Source organism: Rhamphochromis longiceps, linkage group LG4, assembly GCF_057381845.1.
Source record: "Rhamphochromis longiceps isolate RC_006_pf linkage group LG4, R_longiceps_female_GT1.1, whole genome shotgun sequence".
NCBI lineage: Eukaryota > Metazoa > Chordata > Actinopteri > Cichliformes > Cichlidae > Rhamphochromis > Rhamphochromis longiceps.
The window spans coordinates 23,057,013-23,080,261 of NC_140560.1; the positions used below are offsets into that span (position 1 = coordinate 23,057,013).

Genomic DNA, 23,249 nt, shown 5'->3' on the forward strand with positions numbered 1-23,249 from the left:
TACCAACGACCGGATTTGGTGTGTGGTAATAACAGGTAAATGAACTTTTTTTTAAATTATTTGAATATATATATGAGTGCCTGTGTATAAATACACAAACAATACACACATGCTTTCAATTGTGTAATTTAAGTGATCTAGTAGCTCTGCTTTGGAAGTTCAGTTCATGCTAGAAATGTGTTTTGGAGTTTGTACGTGTTTTGTCTCTAGGGGCCACCGCATATATTTATATATAAACATATATAAATAAAACCACTTGTTTTTACGTTAGTAATTCCTTTTGTGCATAATTTTATATTATTGTTAATAATAAATTAATTAAAGCAACAAAACAACCTGAAGAGCCGGTTCAGAGTCGAAAGAGCCGGCTCTTTTTAGTGAGCCGAACCGAAAGAGCCGGATCTCTAAAAAGAGCTGGAAATCCCATCACTACTTAGTATGGCTGGCTCCGTCTCTCCAACAGCGCACACAGGCAGCAGCTGCCCCGCCCCCTCGCTCAGTCGCTTAGTGCCTGAGCTCGGATCATACCAATATCAGGGGGGATTCACGCACAGTCGTAAATTCCCACAGTGTGCACTATGTGCTTCGAATATTGTGTGTACTTTTTGTTTTATACAGTTGTCAGCCAGACATCTAACTATGAAAAAATTACACTCCAAAATACCCCGGGCTTCTGACAAAACAACCCGGGCTTAAGCCCAGTAAGCCACCCCCACGCTCCGCCCCTGCTGTAATGATAACACATTTATGCACTTAACATATAACTATAACATCTATGATGAATGTGGTTCAATTCAACACATGCGTTGAAGGCATTGACACATTGACTATATGTGTAAATGGCCCAGACGTAGTACTGCAAAGTCAGATTTAGTCACTTTGCAAAACTGAAATACCAAAAACCTCCACCCCAGAGAGAAGGGTTACATCTCCTGGGTTTAGGTGCAGCTTGCCCCTCTGGGGGCGGGGGTACCTGGACCTGGGATATAGAGTATGTTTGGGGAGTGCGACTGTCTGTGCAGTGTCTATTTGTGTCTGTATACACGTTGGGTGAGTGCTGAGTATTTGGTTGTGTATATGGGGTGGGAATGCACGTTTGTCTCCGCGTGTGCCTGTTCGTCTGTGTCTATATGTCAGATTGGGTCTTAGACTCAACCTCTCTGGGTACATCTCAGGCCCTCCAAAGTACGGAGGCCTATCTCCCCTCACCACACTCCCTGCTGGTGGCTGATGCCCTCAGACGTTGGTGTGTTGGTGGTCCTTGTCGACTGGGGCTGGGCGCTCATGTATGTACTGGCTCACTCCTGGTGGCTGATTGGCGGGGCCTGGCGCCTGTGGCCCGGCTGGGCCCCTTCCGGGGGATGGGATGCCCTCAGGCCTCTGGCCTCTGGGCCTGAAGCTCGGTCCTCTCTGGCACAGCTGGCTGCCGAGCCCGCAGGCACGCCACTGCAACCCCCTCTGGCCTCTGCTCCGTAGCTGCGGGGTGACCTCTCGTTTGGGGCTCTACTCAGCTCTTCCCAGGAGGGTGGCACGGTTCCCCCCCTTTTGGTGGTCCTCCTCGGGTCCTTGTACTCTGGGGCCTCTGGATATCTGGGGCCTGGATCTCCTCCATACGTGCTTCATACCCTGGTGGACGGGGCTATGGCGCCTCACACTCCCTAGCAGATCGTTACATGGAGAAACCTTTGGAATAGAAGCATGCTGATCCACACAGGTATGCACACAGGTGTACACACGGGTATTCACAGACGTGGACTACAGCTTTCTTGGCTGCTGCCTCAAAGCACATTGTGCGCTGTCTATCTTGCGTGCTGCACAATATCATTTAATATTTAGTATCTACTGTTATCTACTGCTAGCTAGTTTATTGTGATGGTGCTGTTTTTTTTATTATGTTGCTCTCTTTTTTGTTTGCTTTCTCTTCTGTTATTTTTTCTCCATACAGGTGATCGAGGTGTTTTGTTTGTTTTTCTTTCTTTCTTCCCCACTTTCTCACCATCTCTTCTCCCCTCTGGTTTTCTTTCTCTCCCTCTCTTTCTTTCATTCTTTCTCCCTGTCCTATCCCTCAGTCATGTCTGTCCCGTTTGTTGCAACCGAAAATAAAATAAATACATAATTATAATAAAGGTCAATCAAATGGACCAATATGGCAAGGCCATGATGATCCACTTGGTAAAATAAATCCGCTTGGCATCTTTCTTGGCCTTAAGACAACAATTCTGATGGCTAAAGATCCAAACGGGACACACACAAAAAAAAAAAAAAAAAAAAAAAGAAATACCAAAAACCGGCAAGCTGGTTCGTGGACAGATTACCAGACTGATCCATTTTTATGGAGAGTAATGTGCAATACCTGATGCCTTTTAGTGGTGAATGATTTATTGAAATTATTTCCGATTATTATAACATATATTCTAATTCAGACTAGATTTGGAATATATATTTGAAAGTAAACAGCTTTGACTAAACAATACAGGGAGTGCAGAATTATTAGGCAAATGAGTATTTTGTCCACATCATCCTCTTCATGCATGTTGTCTTATTCCAAGCTGTATAGGCTCGAAAGCCTACTACCAATTAAGCATATTAGGTGATGTGCAACTCTGTAATGAGAAGGGGTGTGGTCTAATGACATCAACACCCTATATCAGGTGTGCATAATTATTAGGCAACTTCCTTTCCTTTGGCAAAATGGGTCAAAAGAAGGACTTGACAGGCTCAGAAAAGTCAAAAATAGTGAGACAACTTGCAGAGGGATGCAGCAGTCTCAAAATTGCAAAGCTTCTGAAGCGTGATCATCGAACAATCAAGCGTTTCATTCAAAATAGTCAACGGGGTCGCAAGAAGCGTGTGGAAAAACCAAGGCGCAAAATAACTGCCCATGAACTGAGAAAAGTCAAGCGTGCAGCTGCCAAGATGCCACTTGCCACCAGTTTGGCCATATTTCAGAGCTGCAACATCACTGGAGTGCCCAAAAGCACAAGGTGTGCAATACTCAGAGACATGGCCAAGGTAAGAAAGGCTGAAAGACGACCACCACTGAACAAGACACACAAGCTGAAACGTCAAGACTGGGCCAAGAAATATCTCAAGACTGATTTTTCTAAGGTTTTATGGACTGATGAAATGAGAGTGAGTCTTGATGGGCCAGATGGATGGGCCCGTGGCTGGATTGGTAAAGGGCAGAGAGCTCCAGTCCGACTCAGACGCCAGCAAGGTGGAGGTGGAGTACTGGTTTGGGCTGGTATCATCAAAGATGAGCTTGTGGGGCCTTTTCGGGTTGAGGATGGAGTCAAGCTCAACTCCCAGTCCTACTGCCAGTTTCTGGAAGACACCTTCTTCATGCAGTGGTACAGGAAGAAGTCTGCACCCTTCAAGAAAAACATGATTTTCATGCAGGACAATGCTCCATCACACGCGTCCAAGTACTCCACAGCGTGGCTGGCAAGAAAGGGTATAAAAGAAGAAAAACTAATGACATGGCCTCCTTGTTCACCTGATCTGAACCCCATTGAGAACCTGTGGTCCATCATCAAATGTGAGATTTACAGGGAGGGACAACAGTACACCTCTCTGAACAGTGTCTGGGAGGCTGTGGTTGCTGCTGCACGCAATGTTGATGGTGAACAGATCAAAACACTGACAGAATCCATGGATGGCAGGCTTTTGAGTGTCCTTGCAAAGAAAGGTGGCTATATTGGTCGCTGATTTGTTTTTGTTTTGTTTTTGAATGTCAGAAATGTATATTTGTGAATGTGGAGATGTTATATTGGTTTCACTGGTAAAAATAAATAATTGAAATGGGTATATATTTGTTTTTTGTTAAGTTGCCTAATAATTATGCACAGTAATAGTCACCTGCACACACAGATGTACACCACCTTTATTGTTATATCTATAGTGTCAATTCGAGATTTCAAATTGTTCCTTAGAAGTTTTATGGTTTATTTTCTTGTCGAAATTAAAAATCAGAGTATGTTTTGCTCTCAAGAGTTTGCTTTGTGAATGTTTGTGTAAATGTTTAGGAATTTAAAAAAACAAAACAAAATGTTCATTTCAGTATTTGAAATTCAAAATGTTTATATACAATGTCATTGTTTAAATGTTAGGGTTTTTTTCTTGTTTTGCTAATGTATTTTAAAGATATGACAAAATAAAAACATTTAAAAAAAAGAACAAAAAAAAGCGCATATTGTTTGGTCACAATTTTCTATCTGTTTTTTGTCCTGTCTCAGTTTGTCTTGATTGCCAAATATGTCTTGACCTGTGTTCCCACTCAGTGAAGCCTGCAATTGCATGAAAAAGTAATATGCTGAGGAAAGAGAAGTCACTACTGAGTCAATATGCATATAATTGGCTTTTCTTAAAATTGTAAATCTTAGAACTTACATGCAGCTTTTAGTCTTATTTACTGTCCTAGCATAAAGTGCCAAGTATTTAAGCCCTAATTTTGTTGATCGTAGACTGCAACTTTTTTTAAATATATGAAAGGTGTATGTGAAATATTTTTGCATGTTGTCTTTAACAACATTCAATAAAACAGGGTATAATCAAAAGTACTGTTGTTTTTCCACATAGAGCATAAAAAACTGCAGAATTAGTGTCAGTAAGAAAAAAAAGAGGGAAGAATTGTGACATCACTGAAAAATTTGATAGCTGGCCTGGCATAAAAACAAAATCAGCAAATGAGTTCAAAACAAAAACAATTGGACGACACGGACTCAGGCGCTGTCATTGTCCTCGGTGTGACCCAGTGTTTTGTGTTATTTGTAATCATTCCCAGTATTTAGTGTTCTCTGTGCCTCCCTTATGTTTGGTCTCTGTGCTTCTCAGTTGATCTGTCTCCCGTCAGTTTTAGCCCCAAGTCAAGGCCGCGTCACTGTGTTACGTTTCCTGTTTTACTTTGAAGGTCTGTGTCCTGCATGAATGTACTTCCCTTGGGTCTCGTCATGTCTGATTTCATCAAGCTGTATTCCCCTATGTGTGTCTCAGTCCCCTCGTTATTGCCCATTGTATTTAAGCCCTGTGTTTCTTTTCCAGTTTCGTTTAGTTTTGTGTTGTATGCCATTTCCTTTGCCTGCAATAAAGCTGTAGTTTTTGAGTTCATCCCTCGTGTCCAGGAGTCTGCATTTTGGGTCCAACTCCTGCCTGCACACAGCCGAATCTTGACAGGGGCAGACTGGAATCACAAGTTAACTGTTCTTTTATTTACACAAAAACACCAGGTGCAGAATATATACAGGTGGGAGGGAAAGCCAGTGTCGTGGTTTTCGGTAGGGAAAGAGACGACATAAGGTTGAATAAGGTTGTTGCATTAAGCCTAAACCCTGACACAGTTTCGGGTAGTTTTCGTGCAGCACATTCATGTCAATACTGTCGGCTCTACACACTAGGTTCAGCTTGACACTCGCCGGCCTGCTTAACAGTGCTACGTGCAAATCTTTGATAATGTACACATTTTCCTGTATTCCCTGTTCACCTTTGCAAAGTGTTTCTCTGCTCATACCCAACACGTCAAGTGGGGAACCACACGGACCAAACAACGGTCTATCTGGTTTGCATAACCCTGTCTCGTTCTGGTTTATGCTGTAAAACGTCTGGGCAGGGATAACAGATACGTCAGCTCCTGTGTCTATCTTAAATCTGACCTTGTGGTTTCTGATAGTGAGATCTGCATACCAAGGATCTGAACCTACGTCTACAGAACCAAGAAACACGGGTGTAACATCGCTTTCTTCGGCTTCTATCACATGCACAGATTTAACAGATTTACACACTTTACTGAAAGGACCTCTTTTACCACATGAGTGACAAAATACATCTTTCGCTCGGCATTGATCTTTACCATGTGCAGGGGTTTTCCCACACCTGTAGCATGATCTCCCATTAGATGTTTTGTCCTTTGATGTGTATTTGCGATCTCCACGGGGTTTGAACGTTGAATGCCTTTGTTCCTTGTGCTTAGCTGACACAGCGTCTATTTCCATTTTATTTTCCCCTCTGATGTCCGACTGCTGCTTCTTGATGGCTTCCGACTGCCTGGCTTGGTTAACCGCTTTCTCTAACGTCAAATCTTTGTCCATTTGAAGTCTCTCCGCTAGGCTGATGTCCTTCAGACCCACGACGAGGCGATCTCTTATTAACTCATCGTGCAGCGCACCATAACTGCAGTTTTCCACTAAAGCGTAAAGTGCAGTGACAAACGAGTCTACAGTTTCATTAGCTTGCTGTGTTCTCTGATTAAAGCGGGCTCTCTCGTAGATAATGTTTTTTCTGGGAACAAAGTACATCTCCAAAGTGTCTCTTACTGCTTGATACTGCTGTCTCTGTATGTCAGATAACGCTTGTCCTCGGAGGATATCATCTGCTTCATCCCCCATGCAGTAGATGAGAGTGTTCACCTGGTTAGCCTCGGAGCTAAGGTGTAGGTTGCTTGCGAGTCGAAATCTTTCAAACCTCCTTATCCATTTTTCCCAATGCTGTGGCTTCGAGAAATCGAACAGCTCGGGGGGCTGGATGGTGAAAGTGGCATTCGGGGGTAGGTTGGCGTTAGCATTGTAGCCGCCGTTAGCTCGCTGGTGGGGCGGTGGCGTGCGAGGCCGCGTAACTGTTGCGCTAGCTCCCGCTTCTTCGTCCGACATCTTTCGTCTCGAGAAAACTCTTTATCACTCCCAAAGTCGCTTGCTGTCACTCCCCGATGATAAGGCACTTACATCCATCCCACTCCTGACACCATGTCGTGGTTTTCGGTAGGGAAAGAGACGACACCTTGTAGAGCAAACAACTTCGACCTTTATTTGTCACTTCCGGTACACAACACCTTTTCACCATAAAACCGGATATACTTAAACAGATAACACCACAGCCAGGGGTTCCAGTGGTCTGCGGGGTAGGGTCGGGGGAGAGAAACAAATCGTTGTCACTCATTCACTCTGTTTGAGAGATCCACACGCACGACACTCTAAACTGTATACATCCACGTTTAAGTTTCCACAGTTTGAGATGTCTAAGCACAGAGAGACGAAAGTAACAAATAGTTACATACACAAGCACACTAGAATTCACCAAGCTGGATTTACACTAACTTATCAAACTCAATAGTCCAGCGACAAGGAGATCAGAGCCACTGCCTAGTGGCCAGAGAACAAGATGAATCACCAGTGTGTGCTTAGGAGCAGGTGCGTGGGCCAAAAGGGAAAGCTCGCAATGAGCTCCACCCAGGCAGAGTGATGAAAGAGAGGGGGAGGGAGAGTACAACCAAAACAAAGGCTTAGAAAGAGGGCACAACGGGCTGGAGCATACAGGCTTGACTTGGGACACATGGAAAATATTGGAAATGCGTATATTGCATTTTTGGTCTCCCAGAAGATGGCCCCGACCAGGTAGGAAGGTGGGAGAATGAGTCCGGGGTCTTCCTCCTCCTCTGTGGTGTTGAATTGCTGGGAGAGCGCATCCGGTTTCACGTTCCGTGATCCTGGTCTGTAGGTGAAAGAAAAGTCAAAACAGGTGAAAAACAAAGCCCACCAGGCCTGCCTGGAGTGGATACGTGTGAATGACCAAAAGTATTCCAAGTTTTTGTGGTCAGGCCATACAATGAATGGTTGTGCGGCGCCCTCTAGCCAGTGCCTCCATTCCTCCTATAAAAGTTTAATAGCCAACAGCTCCCAGTCCCCGATGTCATAATTATACGTTGTGGGGGAGAATTGGCGAGAGAAAAAGGCACATAGGTGGAGCTTGTCATCCTTTTGTTGAGACAGGACCGCCCGCACCCCAGAGTTAGACGCATCCACCCCCACAATAAACTGCTGTAGGATGGGAGCTGTAGAAAACCTCTCTTTCAGCTGAGTGAAGGCTTGCTGAGCCGCTCTGTCCCACTGACATGGAACTTTTGGTGAGGTTAGTCTGGTGAGTGGAAGTGTGATCTTACTAAACTCTCTGATAAAATGCCGGTAAAAAAAAAGCTGAAGCTGCTGGTGATCGGAGGGTTCGGGCCACTACACCACTGCATGTACCTTTACTGGATCAGGTTTCAGATTCCCTTGCTCAATGATGTGACCCAAAAAAGCCACAGAGTTCACATGGAATTCACATTTCTCCCCCTTCACAAAAAACCTATTTTCCAAGAAGTGAGGGAGGATTTGCCTCACGTGAACCTGATGTTCAGCAACTGCCTTTGAAAAAAAGAAATCCCATGCTACCACAGGGGAAGATGAAGAGCGGATGATGCCTGTCGTGAGTGATTCAGTTATGTATTTGTCCATTCCTTCACTCTCGGGCTGAGAGAGGCTTAATAAACAACTGGAGGGAAGTGGGGCTCCCGCCCAGCGGGATAGGTCTGGTGTTTCCGATTATTTGACTTTTTTGGGGGGCGAGGCAGGCGGAGTAGCATCTCACAGGCAGTTCAAATGGTGATCAGTCATCTGAATTAACAATGAAAGAACAACAAGAAGAAAGAATGTCTTCATTTACCTGCAAAACCAGAACTTAATTTTTAATCATTTTTAAATCCATCTTAACCTAATCCAAATATTGTATTTAGGAAGAACATCCTCCTGAATAACTTATTCTGAGGTTTTATGAAAATACTAGATAGTTTAATGCAGTTTAGTGCAGGCTAAGCTGGTTAATTTGCAGTTCTGTGATGAAGTTTGTCTAACTGGCTGTCATTGCTGTGAATTTCCATGTAACAATGTATCAGACATCAATCTAAATTTAAGCTGATGATCCACCTTTATATTTGCTTCATACTATTCAGGGGTTGGAACTCAGCCTTGATAGCTCATGTAATATTTGCTTGTATCTTGTTGAATTCCAGTGTGTAAATCCACAATCAGGAGTGAATCCCAGATCAGCGAAGATCAGCTGATCACATACTGTAAAATTCTACTGGACATCCCAAAACAATTTATTGTGACTTAGTTTAAGGTCATTTTGATTTTTTTTTTCTTTACACTACAGCGCCACACCAGGCATCTCCCATTTTCACCTCTGGACTTCCAGGTCATATTTGGCACAAATGTTTCTGAACATATGCCGCCCACTTGGTTATGGTGTTCCATGTATGCTATGTCTGCTAGCATCTTGAACCCTGCTGTTATGTGCTGGATTGTCTCGGGGACATCTTTACACAGCCTGTACCTGGGGTCTTGCCTGGTGTGGAAGACCCCAGCCTCTGTGGATCTTGGGCTCAGAGCTTGTTCCTGTGCTGCTATGATTAGTGGCTCTGTGCTGTCTTTCAGTCCAGCTTTGTCCAGCCAGGATTTCTGGATGTCAGCCACTTCCTCTATCTGCTAGTGGTACATACTGTGGAGGGGCCTGTCCTTCCATGATGGCTCCTGCTCTTCCTCCTCTGGTTTCTGGTATTCACTGAGCACGCAGTTGGTTGGGGCTATCTTCCTTATGTATTTGTGGATGATCGTTGTCTCATCCTGGACTGTGGTGCTTGACACTCACTAGGGCATGGCCTCCTTTTTTCTGCTTAGCATCCATCTAGCTTTAGGGTGCTGGACTTGGGGTGAAACCCTCCATGCAGGGTTAGGAGTTTCCTGGTCTTGATGTCAGTGGCTTCTATCTCCAGGCCATCTTATTATCCCAGCAGGGTACCTGATCACGGGCAGATTGTGTTGGGGAGTAACGGAGGTCTCTGGACAGGAAAAAGAAGTAAGGAATTAAAGGGAAACACATGTTTTTATGGTAATGCTTTTTAGATTGAGTGATTAGTGGTGTATGTGGTACTGGAGTTGGTGAGTCTCCAGCACAGACTAGGAAGATGCAGCAGAAGCCAAACTGCCCCACTACCAACAAATATGATATTACTTCATTATTACTTTTTAATTGATTCAAAATTTCACTTGATGTTATTTCTAAATGATTGTCCTCAAAAGTTATTTACATACATTCATTACTCCTTTCCTAGAGTCTTGAAGCCAAGCCAAATACAACATGTTTGTGCCTCAGGACAGCTTAACCGTCAGGAGCAAGTCTGTACCGGTACAGATTGTAAAACATCTATTATAACACACCCATTGCCTGAAGTCATTCTTTCTCAGTACATTGTCCACCGAGGTTTCAATATTTTTTATTATAATTAATTATAATTATAACATAATTTGTCACATATTAATAAAAGTAGCAGTCTTCAGACACAACCTGCTTTCGACGTATAAATAAAGATCTTTGTTTACACACTGGCATGCTGTTACATTAATTGTAAGGGGCAAGTTTGTACTTGTCCAGTAATTATTGTACCAGTATAGTACCAGTAAACATTGTAGTCATTCTTTCTTAGCTCAGTGTCCGCAAAACTTTAAACATTTTTTGTTTTTTATAGATAATTAATTACAGTTCTAACATTATTTTAGTCACATATTCATAAATGCAGCAGTCTTCAGACGCACCCTGCCTTTAATGTATTTAAAGTCATGCCCTAACTGGAGTTTTTACTCTTTTAATGCAAACCTTTCACCACTAAGACTTTAGTCAATGCTGCTAACCACACGATGGTCCTTGAATTAGCTTTGAAAATTCACATGAATGAACTGTTGCTCACCGAGTAGAGCCGTATTGTGAGAGGGTCACCATGGCTATTAGCCAGGCCAGCTTCTGGGAGAATGGTTCTTGCCCCTGTTTTTTTGTTTACAGTGTGATGATGTGAGGGGAGCCGCGGTGGAGCAATGGACTCCAGGATGAGATGGGGATAGGAGGGTTCTCCTCTTCTGCCTGGGACGAGGCTGGTCTGGACCCTGCTCTGAAGGAGGAATTTCGGTCCTGCTTGTGAACACCTAACAAACATTTATCCTTTGTTGTGGGACAGTTACATTGTGGGACAGGGTGGGAGTTTAGCGACCATAGAACATTGTGTTTTATATGTTTTTTTGAAATTGGGATTATTTATTTCTGGGGATTTTAGTACCTTGACAACATTTTATTGCTTGTTTTTAGAATTGTTTTTCATTCTTCCTCCCTGGTTTGGAAATAAGCTGTTTCTGATGAGACTTACATCATCTATGTGCCCTGGGTTTCTGACTCGCGCACTCCCCCCTTGTATCTAAAGAACCAGCCTGTATAGTAAGACATTCGCACCAGCGTGTCTACATATTCACGAACAAAAACATCACAGTGCTGTTGGTTTGACTGTTGCCACTCGCCAAAATAATTTGTGTCAACAGCTGATTGTCAATGAAGGAAAAAATAAGTAGCTGTAGTTAAATGTAAGTCAAAAGAAGCTAAATTGAAAACACTTAAAAACAGTTGTGTGCCTAATTACTCTGGCTTTGTTATCTGTCATGTTTTAGTGATGCATATATTTAATATCAACTGCTTATAGCTGTAAGTTCAGTTTTATACAGACAGTCAGACAATTTAGTTGTGGTGAAAATACAATATTTAAGTGTGTATGATTTATTCATTGCATTTTTTTTCTTCAAGGGCTTTAACTACCAGATGCATGCTTAATCATCAAGGTAAGTAAATCCCAAATGTACTGTTTGGGAAAACCTGCAGTCAGTTGAGACTGAAGAAGTCACTTGGATGAGTGACAAAACATTTGTCTCACTGAAAACACTACGCGCAGATGAACACAATCAGCCTTTTGGGCTATAGTTACCAATTTGTACATTGTTTCCTTTTTTATCTATGCTGAGTTTTCAGTTCTCTGAGTCATATCAAAGTGTTTTAGTACTTGGTTTTAATGACTTATGAAAAGGAAAAAAGATACAATCTCTGACATCTTCAGTATTCTGATTATTTTTTCATAAACTATAAACTACATTCACTCCTACAGGAGAAAGCTAAGTGCCCCAAAGAGAGAGTGGCCCTTTCTGCTGCCACACAGAGGTCTCTGGACAGGAAGAAGAAGTAAGACAAGAAATGGAAACACATGTTTTGCATTAATGCTGTTGAGATCCAGTGATCAGTGGTGTATTTGGACTTCTTTAGGGTTGGTGAATCTCCAGCACAGACTAAAAAGATGCAGCAGAAGCCAAAATGCCCCACTACCAACAGGTGTGAAACACGGCTGTGGGATGTTATTACTTTTTTGTTCATTTTGTGTTTCCCTTTATGCAATTTCCAGATTATATTCTCCAGAGGTTATTTACATACATTCAGCATTCCTTTCCTAGAGTCTTGAAGCCAAGCCAAGGACAAACGGTTTGTGCCCCCAGGACAGTTTAACCGTCAGGAGCAAGTCTGTACTGGTCCAGATTGTAAAACAACTTTATAACACAACCATTTCCTGAAGTCATTTTCTAGATAATCCTTCTTTCTAAGCTCATTGCCCACCAAGGTTTAAACAGTTTTCTCTATAATTAATTATAATTCTAACATCATTTGTCACATATTCACATAAAATGTCACATAAAAGTAGCAATTTTCAGGCACAACCTTGTTTCAACGTATAGACAAAGATCTGTGTTTACACTCTGGCATGCTGTTACATTAATGTAGCTTCACACAACCACAGATGCACAGCAGGCATTCAGTGTGGACTTTGTTTCAGAAATGACTGAAGAATAAGAAATTGATGAGACCAAGAAACAATGTAAGACATTTATATAAAAGGTATTTCTGTAATATTGTGTGAATTGATGCGTGCACTGCAGCACCACGCTGATTTCATATTTGTGCACTTGTAGCATTCAGTGTTGAGTTTTTTCTCCCACACTGCCATGTGTGTCTTTTAAACGATGTTTGATTTCATTTAAAATGTCAGATTGTTTTTTCTTTTTAGTTTTAGGTCAACTTACGGCATAAGTCTATATACGAGATTCTTTTCTCTTGTTTGCTTCACCGATGGTTCATGACCCGGTAAACATGTTTAACATGGTATTAAACAAGGATCCTACTTAGATATTTAATTCTCGCCTATGATAAGGTAATAAAGCCACATATGAACAGTGGTCATGTTTATTTTTCAAAAATCTCTAAAAATCATTTACTGTATTTACACATCCTTTTTTTTTTTTTTTTTTTTTTGTTTAGGAACGACACTATAATTTGAATTGACTCTGAATAGCAGCACAAATCCAGAGTGAAGAAGGAGGCCAAACAGATTTTTCAGGCATATTTAAAATAATAAGACTTTAATTATAATCATTTTTATGTAGCAGGATACAAACATTCTTGAGCAAATCAATCTGTATTATATTCAATAGACTTGCACACATTGCAGCATTAAACAGAATAAGTCTCATCATTCATTACACAATAATATGAGGTAATATGAAGCTTTATGATCTGTTATCTCAGTAATAGCAATCTGTATCAGGATGCAGTAAACCACATTGATCCACTCACCCTGGATTTTTAGCGTTAATTCACAAAATGTTTATGTGTCACAATAATTTGCATTTCAGTTTGAATAGAGGTAAACTGACATGTATGATAAATACGTAGTGAATACAAAGTTGGGAAATACAAATCACTCCTTAATTTCCTCCATATACAGATAATACACATACAGTACTGAGTGATATAATCCTACATTACACTGACTACATTATGTCCACACTGTCACACCAAAAGAAAACGTAAGCCACAGATCTCGCACACATATGAACAAAATGACTCCAAACTCCTTTGAAAAAACTTCATCATCGTTCATTTTTCCAAGATTTTCACTGTAGTAAAAACAGCCATGTGCCATGATATACAAGACAGAGAAAGCACCTTAGCTGTGCTGGAACTTTAATATCTTTCATATGAGTTTGGTAAAGGCACCAGCCAACCATTCACATCCATGCATTTACACCTAACATCCCTCAAGAAGAAGGCTTTGAGCTGAGTTATCCTTTCCACTTTCACAAAGATATTCCTTGATGCACTGTCAGGAATCATCCTGCTGTCCTCTGCATCACGTTTGATATAAAACAGCTGGACCACAATGACTGAAATAGTCGAGCACACACAGTTGGATGTGCAAACACAGTTCTCTTTAAACCTGACGATGAACTGTATTTCTCCATAGCAGCCATTCTTGAGTTTTATGACACAGTCTGTTCTGTCTGCCTCTTCATGGTTTACAGAGTAAACAGTATTTCTGTTGATGAAGCTGTCAAAGGCTTCCACTGATCTGAATGAAACAGGTCGATTTAAGAGCTCTTCTATTGCTAGTTTTATGGATCCTGTGATATCCAGATGCCGTGAATTTCCAAGCAGATCGTAACAATCAGTGGTTTCATTTACTGGTGAAATTCTGGCTAACGGAGAATTTCCGTTAGAAACAAGGGAGCGAAGGTGACTCGGCAGGCGCTGCCAACGGAGAAACTTGTCTTGAATTTTTTGAGGATTGTAGTTTATGTTGCTAAGCAGTTCCCTTAAATTTGCGCTGTTCTTCTCAAAACTGAAAGCTGATGTTGCCCAGAGAGGCCCCCAGTTACGCACACAGTCAGCTAAGTGGATCAACTGATGGCAGTTGAATGAAACGTTTTCTTCACCATAGAGTTCTTCCATGTTTCTAACAAAGAGTACTAAGTTCTCATGGGCCAGCTGAAGGTCATTTTGGGAGACGGATTCTTGTAGCAGAATGTGAATGCTGATCGACAAACAAAAAAAATGCTGGAGAAATGAAGGCTGAAGGATGCCTGGTAGGACACTAACAGCATAAAATAAAAGGAAAGCTCGCCAGTCAGATGCTTTCCAAGAGTCCCGACCCTTCAGTGACTGTAGAGATCTGCTCATTTCTGATGGAGGCTTTAACATTCGGAGATAAGAGTCCATCTGTGAAATCTGTTGACCTACATACCAGTCTTTCTTGGAGTTCTCTGAGTTCAGCCACAATCCAATAAGTTGCTTAGTCACACCAACTAAAACTGAGTGCATATATTCTGGTACAAATCCAAACACAATGTCAAACAAAGGAAGTCTGGAAAGTAAGGACATTCCTTTTACACCATACTCTGAGGTGTTTTCAACAAACATATTTTTTGATCTTGATGCTTGTTTAGTTTCATCATATCGGTATGACCTCACAGATCCAGAGCCCTTTGGTACCACTGTGCCAGGGTGTAAACACCAGTCACAACCATATTCTCCATTGAATTGTTTGCAATTCCGGAGAAGTGGCCTCGCCACAGCGTCAGAGGAGCAAACCAAGCAGAAGACTTTTGATGAATGAAGAGTGCCTCTGCTGTCTCTCCACTGAAATGGATTTTGGGCTAAATCACAACATTCATCCACAAATGGTTTCAGAAATGTGTTCATATGAGGTTTTCCTTGGCCAAACCAAAATCCAGCAACTATCATATTTTCCTGTCTTTGTGTGTAAGGAAGTTCATTAATAACAAACTGAAGGGGCCAAATTGAGTATCTGGTTGTGCTAAAAATTGGTACTTCATCAAAATTCCATGTCAGTGTGAGATCATCTGCAGCTAGTTTACCCTCTCTGAGGAGATTCTGGTACATCATCCCATCCATCACATCTTTGATGTTATCATGCTCATCTTTAACTGTTTTAGGTAACAACTCAGTGCTGTGGTTCTCAAGGATACCTTTCAGAAGGTCTTTCAGGGATGAGTACAGAAAGAAGTTTCCATTTTGAATGCTGCTTGCTTTATTGAACACTGAGGCACAGTGAGAACAACAAGAATTAGGATTGTTTCCCATGAAGTTTTTACACTCTTGACAGTAAAACATTGTAAATGTGGTTGGACTTTGTCCTTGTGTCACTGTTGCCCAGGAGCGAATTGGTTCGTTACTCTGAAAAGACAAACAAACATGTGTTTTATATACACAAATAATATCGGCATAACAAAATGACTTGAGGAGAAACATCAATATTCCTTCTTACTGTGTCACTGCCTCTGTCAACTGCTGAAGCAGACTCCAACTGAAATGGAAAAATGTTGTGGTCCTGCATCTAAAACAAGGCCAAAACATCAGCCAGGCCTACCTATACTCTTAATATTTCATATTCACTTGATGAAGGTGCATTTCAGATATGTATATTAAACAAATTTGAAGCAGTTTGCATTTGTTAGCTTCATTATTTATTGCTCCTCTTAATGCAGCATTATGGAGACAAAATGTTTGTCTGCAGATAAAATCATTGTAAATCACTGGATCTTCAACCAGTTTAAAAGTATCTTTTCTGACTTCCTTTCTTACCCTGTCTTTGCCATCTGTTGTGTCAGACGCTGAAGAAGATTCCAAATGTTGAGGAAAAATGTTTGGCTCCTGCGTGAAAACAAATACCAAATAATTATCCAGACAAGGCACAGGCCTTCATGTTGTTTACTCACAGTTTGTGAAAAACAGTTGAGCTGTGTTGGAGAATTCTGCAGAGGACTTAGGTAAACAGCTAACCTGGTTCACTTTGCTCATATTGACACCTGTTTTACTCTAAAGATATGAGTCCTTGAATCAATCAAAATGTATTTTTATTAGTGCTGTCAGCATTAATCTCTTTAAAATGACGTTAACGCCATAATGTCATTTTAACTTAATGGCGTAAGCGGTTAGCTTGTTATTGTTTAGCGGCGTCCAGCTCCACGCATGGGGAGATCCACGGTAACCAGCTAACGTAGATTTGCTGCGTTAATGCGGCTATGGCGTCAATGTCATTTTAAGTCTGACATCATGTCAAGTTCAGGGTTCATTTTAAGATTATAATCATGACCTATAGGGCCCTGCACGGTGTAGCTCCAACTTACATCAGTGATCTTCTTCTGCCTTATCGCCCCAGCAGGTCCCTGAGGTCTTGTGACCAGGGACCAGGGCTTGCTGGTTTTCCAGCATACAAGGTTAAAAACAAACAGTGACAGAGCGTTTGTATCAATGGCTCCCAGACTCTGGAACTCGCTCCCTTTGAGTTCGAGATCTGTGGACTCAGTCATTTCATTTAAAAAGCAGTTAAAAATGTATCTGTTTAAACTTGCTTTTGGTTGCTTTTGTTTGTTTGAGGTTGTATGTCCATTTCTGCTTGTGTGAAGCACTTTGTGATTTTATCTTGAAAGGTACTATTTAAATAAAATTTTACTTACTTACTTTACTTAAGGAGATTAACGCTGACAACATTAATTTTTCTATAATAACATGATGACATTAATAACAAAAATGATCAAAGATTAATCACTCAATAATGAACCATGTTCAGACACAATGAGATCATACCATTTCTGGATTGTTCTCTTGCTCTGCGCTTGTTTCCATCATGTCAGCAGAATCATCATGTGTTCTATTCAAGTCCTGCAGTGGTGAGGGATAAATTTAAGATGTATTTCGTATAATAAAAGAAGTGTGATCAGTTTTGTTATATTGATACCTGCCAGTGTGAAATGCATTACATGCACAGTAAATGCTACATTAAATACATTATCTTGTACTCGAGTATTGTGAGGTTATTTTTCTGAATGTCACAGCGCTCACACACAACCTCCACTCTGATGCATTGCATACATTATTAATCTACTGATCTTAACCGCCATTTGTTTTATTAAAAAAAACAGTATATTTAAACTTTTATGGCTTTATGTTCCAGGATTTTTTTGTAACATTTAATAAAACATTACCTGTAAGTATTCTCTGAGTCTCCTTTTAAACTTTACTCTTGGTCCAATTTTTGGAATCAAAGTATTGATTCTGCCTGACTCGAGACTTAGGAAAGCTTCTTTGTCAATACCTTCCTCTGCAACAAAACGAAGTATTCAAATTGAAATTAGACAAAAAAAAAATATCAATATGAAATTACAGTACAGCAGTAATTTATGAAGGACCAAAACCAAACTATAATAAAATACCTTCAAATCTGTGAATCAGCTCACTGAGATGCCATTCAGTTAATTTTTCCTGGACAAAATGACATGTCTCCATCTACAGAATCAAAACAAACACATCACACATTAATGAAACAATAGACCTGCTGATATAGAATAAAAAATAGATGCCTTACCTGTAAGTAATCTTTCAGTCTCTTTCTAAACTTTACTCTTGGTCCAATTCTAGGAAACAGTAAATTAATTCGGATTGAATCTCCAAGGTTTAGAAACGTCTCCTTGTCAATGCCTTCATCTGAAATAATGCCAACAACAAAATAAAATATTCAAAAGTCAGATGAAGCTAACACTGCAAAACATTAATATTCATCAACTTTGAATATGAAAGACTTTTGTTTTCTATTACAAGTCATAAATCACAGGAATATCCAGACTGACTTCTAAATCAGTAAATTACGATGCTGTTCTAGTGCCATTACAGATACAACAATTCCCATTAAATAATAATAATAAACTCATACCTTTAAATCTCTGCATGAACTCACTGAATCCCCATTCAGTTAGTTTGTCCTGGACAAATCCAGATGTCTCCATGGAATTTGCTGTGGGGACAATCAGCAATAACTGATTTATTCATATTTAAAGTATTATTCACTAAATAAGATCACTTACTTTCCTGTGTGGTTCTGAAGTGTCAGAGGTTTAAGTTTCTATTTATCTCAATAACCTTTTTCATGTGACAAGAGGAGGTAAATGTTTTTGTCTCTTAGCTGGATTGAACTGTTGCAACTTTTGCGACTTCATGTCACTCTGTAGAGTTCATCTAAATATCTAAAGTTTCCAGTTTAGTGAAATGTGTTTACACTGATACAAAGGTTTAAGTTTTATTTTTCATTTGATTTCATTTGATTTGGAATAATATGATTTTTACAGAGCCAAAGTTTTTTAAGGGGCAAAAAATGTGAAATTAGCAGGAAACTGTTGTAGCAAACATATTGACATTTTCACAAAAACATATTCTAAAAGATCTCATTAGATCTTATTAATTTCAGCGTTGATAGTTTACATACACATAATGTGCTACAGGCACTGTTTAAAAAATGTTTTAGTCTCCAGATGTCATTTACATAAAACGTATTTGTGATATCTTGTTTAATCTCTCCACTCACCTTTGCTGTCATCAGCATGTTGACAAAAGCATGCATTTTTGTCATTGGCACTAAAACTATAGAGACTAAAGACCTGATACTTTACCATCAGCATACTTTTTTCTTCATACAAGGAAGCAAAAGCAACTGAACTACTCTAACCTTCATTTCTTACTTAATAGTCAACAGGAATAAAAACAAACAATAGGAAGGACATTGTCAAGACTGACAGGCAGGCAGGAGTAGTGTTGGCCGTATGACACTGATGCTCCCACACAAGCTTCAAACTCAAAGTTACATTTTCCTTGAACCACTATTTCAAAGGTTGCTTCGGTGTGGAAAATCACATGTCCCATGTACATGATCACACCCCACCCTAGTTACTGAAACATGCCCTACCATCCCAACACATCCTGTTCCACCAAGGACACCTTCATCTACCTGCTACATTACATAAGTTTACAGAATCAACTGACCAATCAATCCATCGTTACAAAATTGTATTTATATCATTCACACAATGAATGATATAAATACTTTGATACAATCAGCAAATGGAAATTGAGATTTCATGTGCTGTCTCCTATTTCATTACTAGATGTCACTGAACAAAGCTTTGAATGAATGAACCAATTTTCAACAGGACTGATCAAGTGGTTCAATAGAGGTTCATGGTTTTATTTGCACATCACTAGGCAGGAGTTGGACCCAAACGCAGCATTTGGAAGATGGAGTGGTAAACTAAAAAGTGACCCTATTAACTTGAACTACGTGCAAAATAATTCAGATAAAAACAAAACAAACAAAAAACAAACAAACAAGGAGATCTGAATCTTCGAGGAAAACAGACTACACAAGACTAAGGAGCTTGGAAAGAAAAGCGTCTGGACTTCGCTTGAAGACGTTTCACCTCTCATCCGAGAAGCTTCTTCAGGTCTAAGGTTAAATAGTGGAGAGTCCCAGAGACTCCCAGATTTAAGCCCTATGGGAGAGTTCAAATAGTGAACAGAGGCAGTGGCTTACAACACCAACTGTCTGCCATCTATAATCCAGTTTTGAGATCCCTTCCCAGACACCTCAACACCCACACACATCATAGGGCCTTCTGACCTCAGGAAATCACATGATAGGGTGGGGCTAGGTTTCACAATGAGCTCACCCCAAACCTTGGCTGATTGTGACCAACACCTGTTTTCACACCTTGGCTCATGTGATTAGGTAGAGGATCAATAGGGGGTCCATGTCCATCTTAGGGGACACTCCAATAGGGTTTAAATCTGGGACTCTCCACCATTTAACCCAGGAACTGAAGAAGCTTCTCGGATGAGAGGTGAAACGTCTTCAAGCAATTTAAAGAAGTCCAGATGCTTTTCTTTCCAAACTTCTTAGACAAGCCTGACCTGGATGACTGAGAACATTCACAGACATACTACAAGAGACTACAAGAGACAAAACGTCACCAAAATAAGACAGGAAATGTCTGAGATTGACCTGGACTAAAATACATGCGCTTCACACACACAGAAGGCAAACCACAGAGACACGATAGGCTTAACAAAAGCGACACTAAGGACAAAACAAATAAACAAGACTAGGAAACAAAAGAGAACCAACAAAATTAAACAAGAAACCGGAGACTATAAATATAGATAACAAACCTCAGAACCCCTATGAAATACTGAACTCTGGGCAAAATAATGCAAAGTATCAAGTGAAATTATTCCTGAGATTGAAGAAAAAGAACCATGAGTCCATAACAACAACAAAAAATGCTGGGACTAAGACCCAGGACAATGACAAATATAATACAGACTGATTCAGTATCTACTTACATGTGGTCTCTTCTACTGAACTGAAGTCTGTTTCTTCTGTGTATTTTGCACTATGTATGAAACAGTCCCCTCCCACCACTGACACAGATCACATGGTGACATATTTTGTGTTACGCAACAGAACAGCAGATCTTAAACACTGTGTCATTACTCAGATAAATCTGTAAATTCATGTTGATTAGAAGAAATAGAAAAAAAAATCATTCTAGCAACTTGAGTTTAGATGTGTGGAGTTAGATATGTTATAGAAGGTGTTGAAAGTAATGCAGATACCAGAGAGTGAAGCCAAGTTGCACACCCTGAAGGTTTTTTTTTTTTTTTTTTTTTTTTTTAATAAACTGGTTTCTTATTTGCATAGGCAGAAAGTTGCTGTTGATATCCGGGAGCAGGTAGAAGTGATTTGCACACTAGCTTGAATACCCACTCCTAATTTTCCTCAAAACCAACGACCTCTTGCACAACCACCACCAACACCATTTATTATGCGTGCAAACAAGTTATTATCTGTGCAAATGATATGGTATCCCTATCCTGGGATATCAACAGCAGCTATGAAGACTATATAGATGTGCTCATTGCTGATGCAGGCCTTAACATGTGAAGACTGCTGTTGTACCTACATGCATTTAAACCAAAGACACACACACCAACTAAAACTGAGTGCAAATATTAGGGTACAAATCCACACAAGGAAACACAATGTCAAACAAAGGAAGTCTGGAAAGCAAGGATACTTATTTTACTCCGTACTTTGATGTGTTCTTTTCAGCCTCTCTTACATTTTCAACACACATATTTGTTAATCTTGATGTTTGTTTCATTTCATCATATCGCTGTGACCTCACAGATACAGAGCTTTGTGCTACCACTGTGCCAGGGTGTAAACACCAGTCACCAGCAAATTCTCCATTGAGTGGTTTGCAATTCTGGAGAAGTGGCCTTGTCACAGCATCAGACGAGCAAACCAAGCAAAATAATTTTTAGGAGTGATCTATGAATGGCTTCATGTGTGTGAAACGTGTTTATATTAGGAAAATTTTAATGGCTTTATATTCCAGGATTTGGCTGTTTTTTGTTTGTTTTTTAAAATTACCTGTAATATTCTTTTTATAAACTTTACTCTTGGTCTGATTTTAGGAATCACAGCAATCTAAGCTAAACTGGCACTGGAAACTAAACACAAGGCAACACAGGCTTAAAACATGACAAGAGAACCACAGCACAAAGAGAGGGTACAACACCACACAGAGCAAACACAGGGCTTAAATACACACTGGTAAATAATCAGGGAACTGGAGACAGGATGGAAACACACCTGGGAGAAATTAGAACTAATGAGAGAAGGGGAAGCAAAACTAGACCCACTGCACGTAGGGCTGGGACTATCAAAATAAAACTGGAAACAAAAGACAATTCACAAAGACACGGACTTGACACTGAGAGACAGACTGAAGGAATATGACACATGGAACACAAGGAAGACACTGACTTAAACTAGAAGGCAGAACAACAAATAACATCAAGAGAACAAAACCATGAGTAACTAATAATCAGGAAGTAGAACTTAAACAGAAAACACTGGGTAACAATCAGGACCATGACAAGCAGATTGACATTTCTGGCTTTTAGCGAAGAAGCTGTATATCTTTTGGTACTTCATGTCACATTGTATGAGTTTACATGGTCACAGGGGTATAAAACCAAGCATTTATGAAACAAACAAACAACAAACATTTATGAAACAAGATCACCTTTGTGATGAACTGACTTTGAGACTGCAAGCCTGTCCCTTACATCACTGAAAGAGGTCACATGTACACATGCACACTGCAGTACCAGACTCTGTGGCCACACAGTGGTTTAAGTTTTTTTTAAAGGATAACCCTTTATTTCCCTGAAATAGAAAGTACAAAGGATTTGGGAACATGACGTCTGCCATGACCATTTTCCTAACCGCATTAAAGCCAATGTCCTGTTCCATCCACTGCACACACCCAAAGCAAACAACCCCATGCAAACAGAACACACCATATTTACTCAGAAGAAAAATTAAGCTTGAACAACTTGCTGAACACAGGCAATCTGATTGCCTGATATTGCAACTATAATCTCTATCTAATGTTCTCTGTCATTCAGTATTGTCACTGTGATCCTGCTGTTCTTTAATTTTTTGCTCCTTGTTGTTATTTCTGTTGACAATGGGAGTGATATTGTGTAATGAAATTGCGCAAAGAGCAGCTCAGTTATCATAGTTTTGAAGGAAAGGTTTAAAAATAATTTGAAATAACAATTGTTGTGTAATCTTTGGAGATGTTTTAGACTACAGATAAACTGGAGTTTATTTTTATTGATGATGTAGTTATCAAGTTTCCCTTATAGATGACAGAAGAACTATTTTTAATAATTGTTAAACCAGTGAACAACCGAAACCCCTTATTTACTCTAAAGTGAGAGGCCATTCCTGTCCGAAAGGTTTACAAGATAAGAGTCAAGAGATGATTAGTTTTTCCCAACTTGCACGTTTCTCCAAATGTTCTTAGCTCCCTCATCTACTCATC

The 23,249-nt window shown here is 40.2% G+C and overlaps 1 protein-coding gene across 1 annotated transcript; it reads right to left on the reverse strand.

Moving 5' to 3' along the window:
• Window positions 1-13,440: 13,440 nt before the first annotated feature.
• LOC146671606 (uncharacterized) lies at window positions 13,441-18,652 on the reverse strand. Its single transcript, XM_085405199.1, has 8 exons — window positions 18,233-18,652; window positions 17,888-18,006; window positions 17,736-17,808; window positions 17,508-17,623; window positions 17,110-17,184; window positions 16,105-16,173; window positions 15,788-15,856; window positions 13,441-15,696 (listed from the first exon to the last, which is right to left on the reverse strand). The coding sequence occupies exons 1-8, from the start codon at window positions 18,303-18,305 to the stop codon at window positions 13,687-13,689; spliced, it is 2,604 nt and encodes an 867-aa protein (XP_085261325.1). The 5' UTR covers window positions 18,306-18,652; the 3' UTR covers window positions 13,441-13,686.
• Window positions 18,653-23,249: the final 4,597 nt, after the last annotated feature.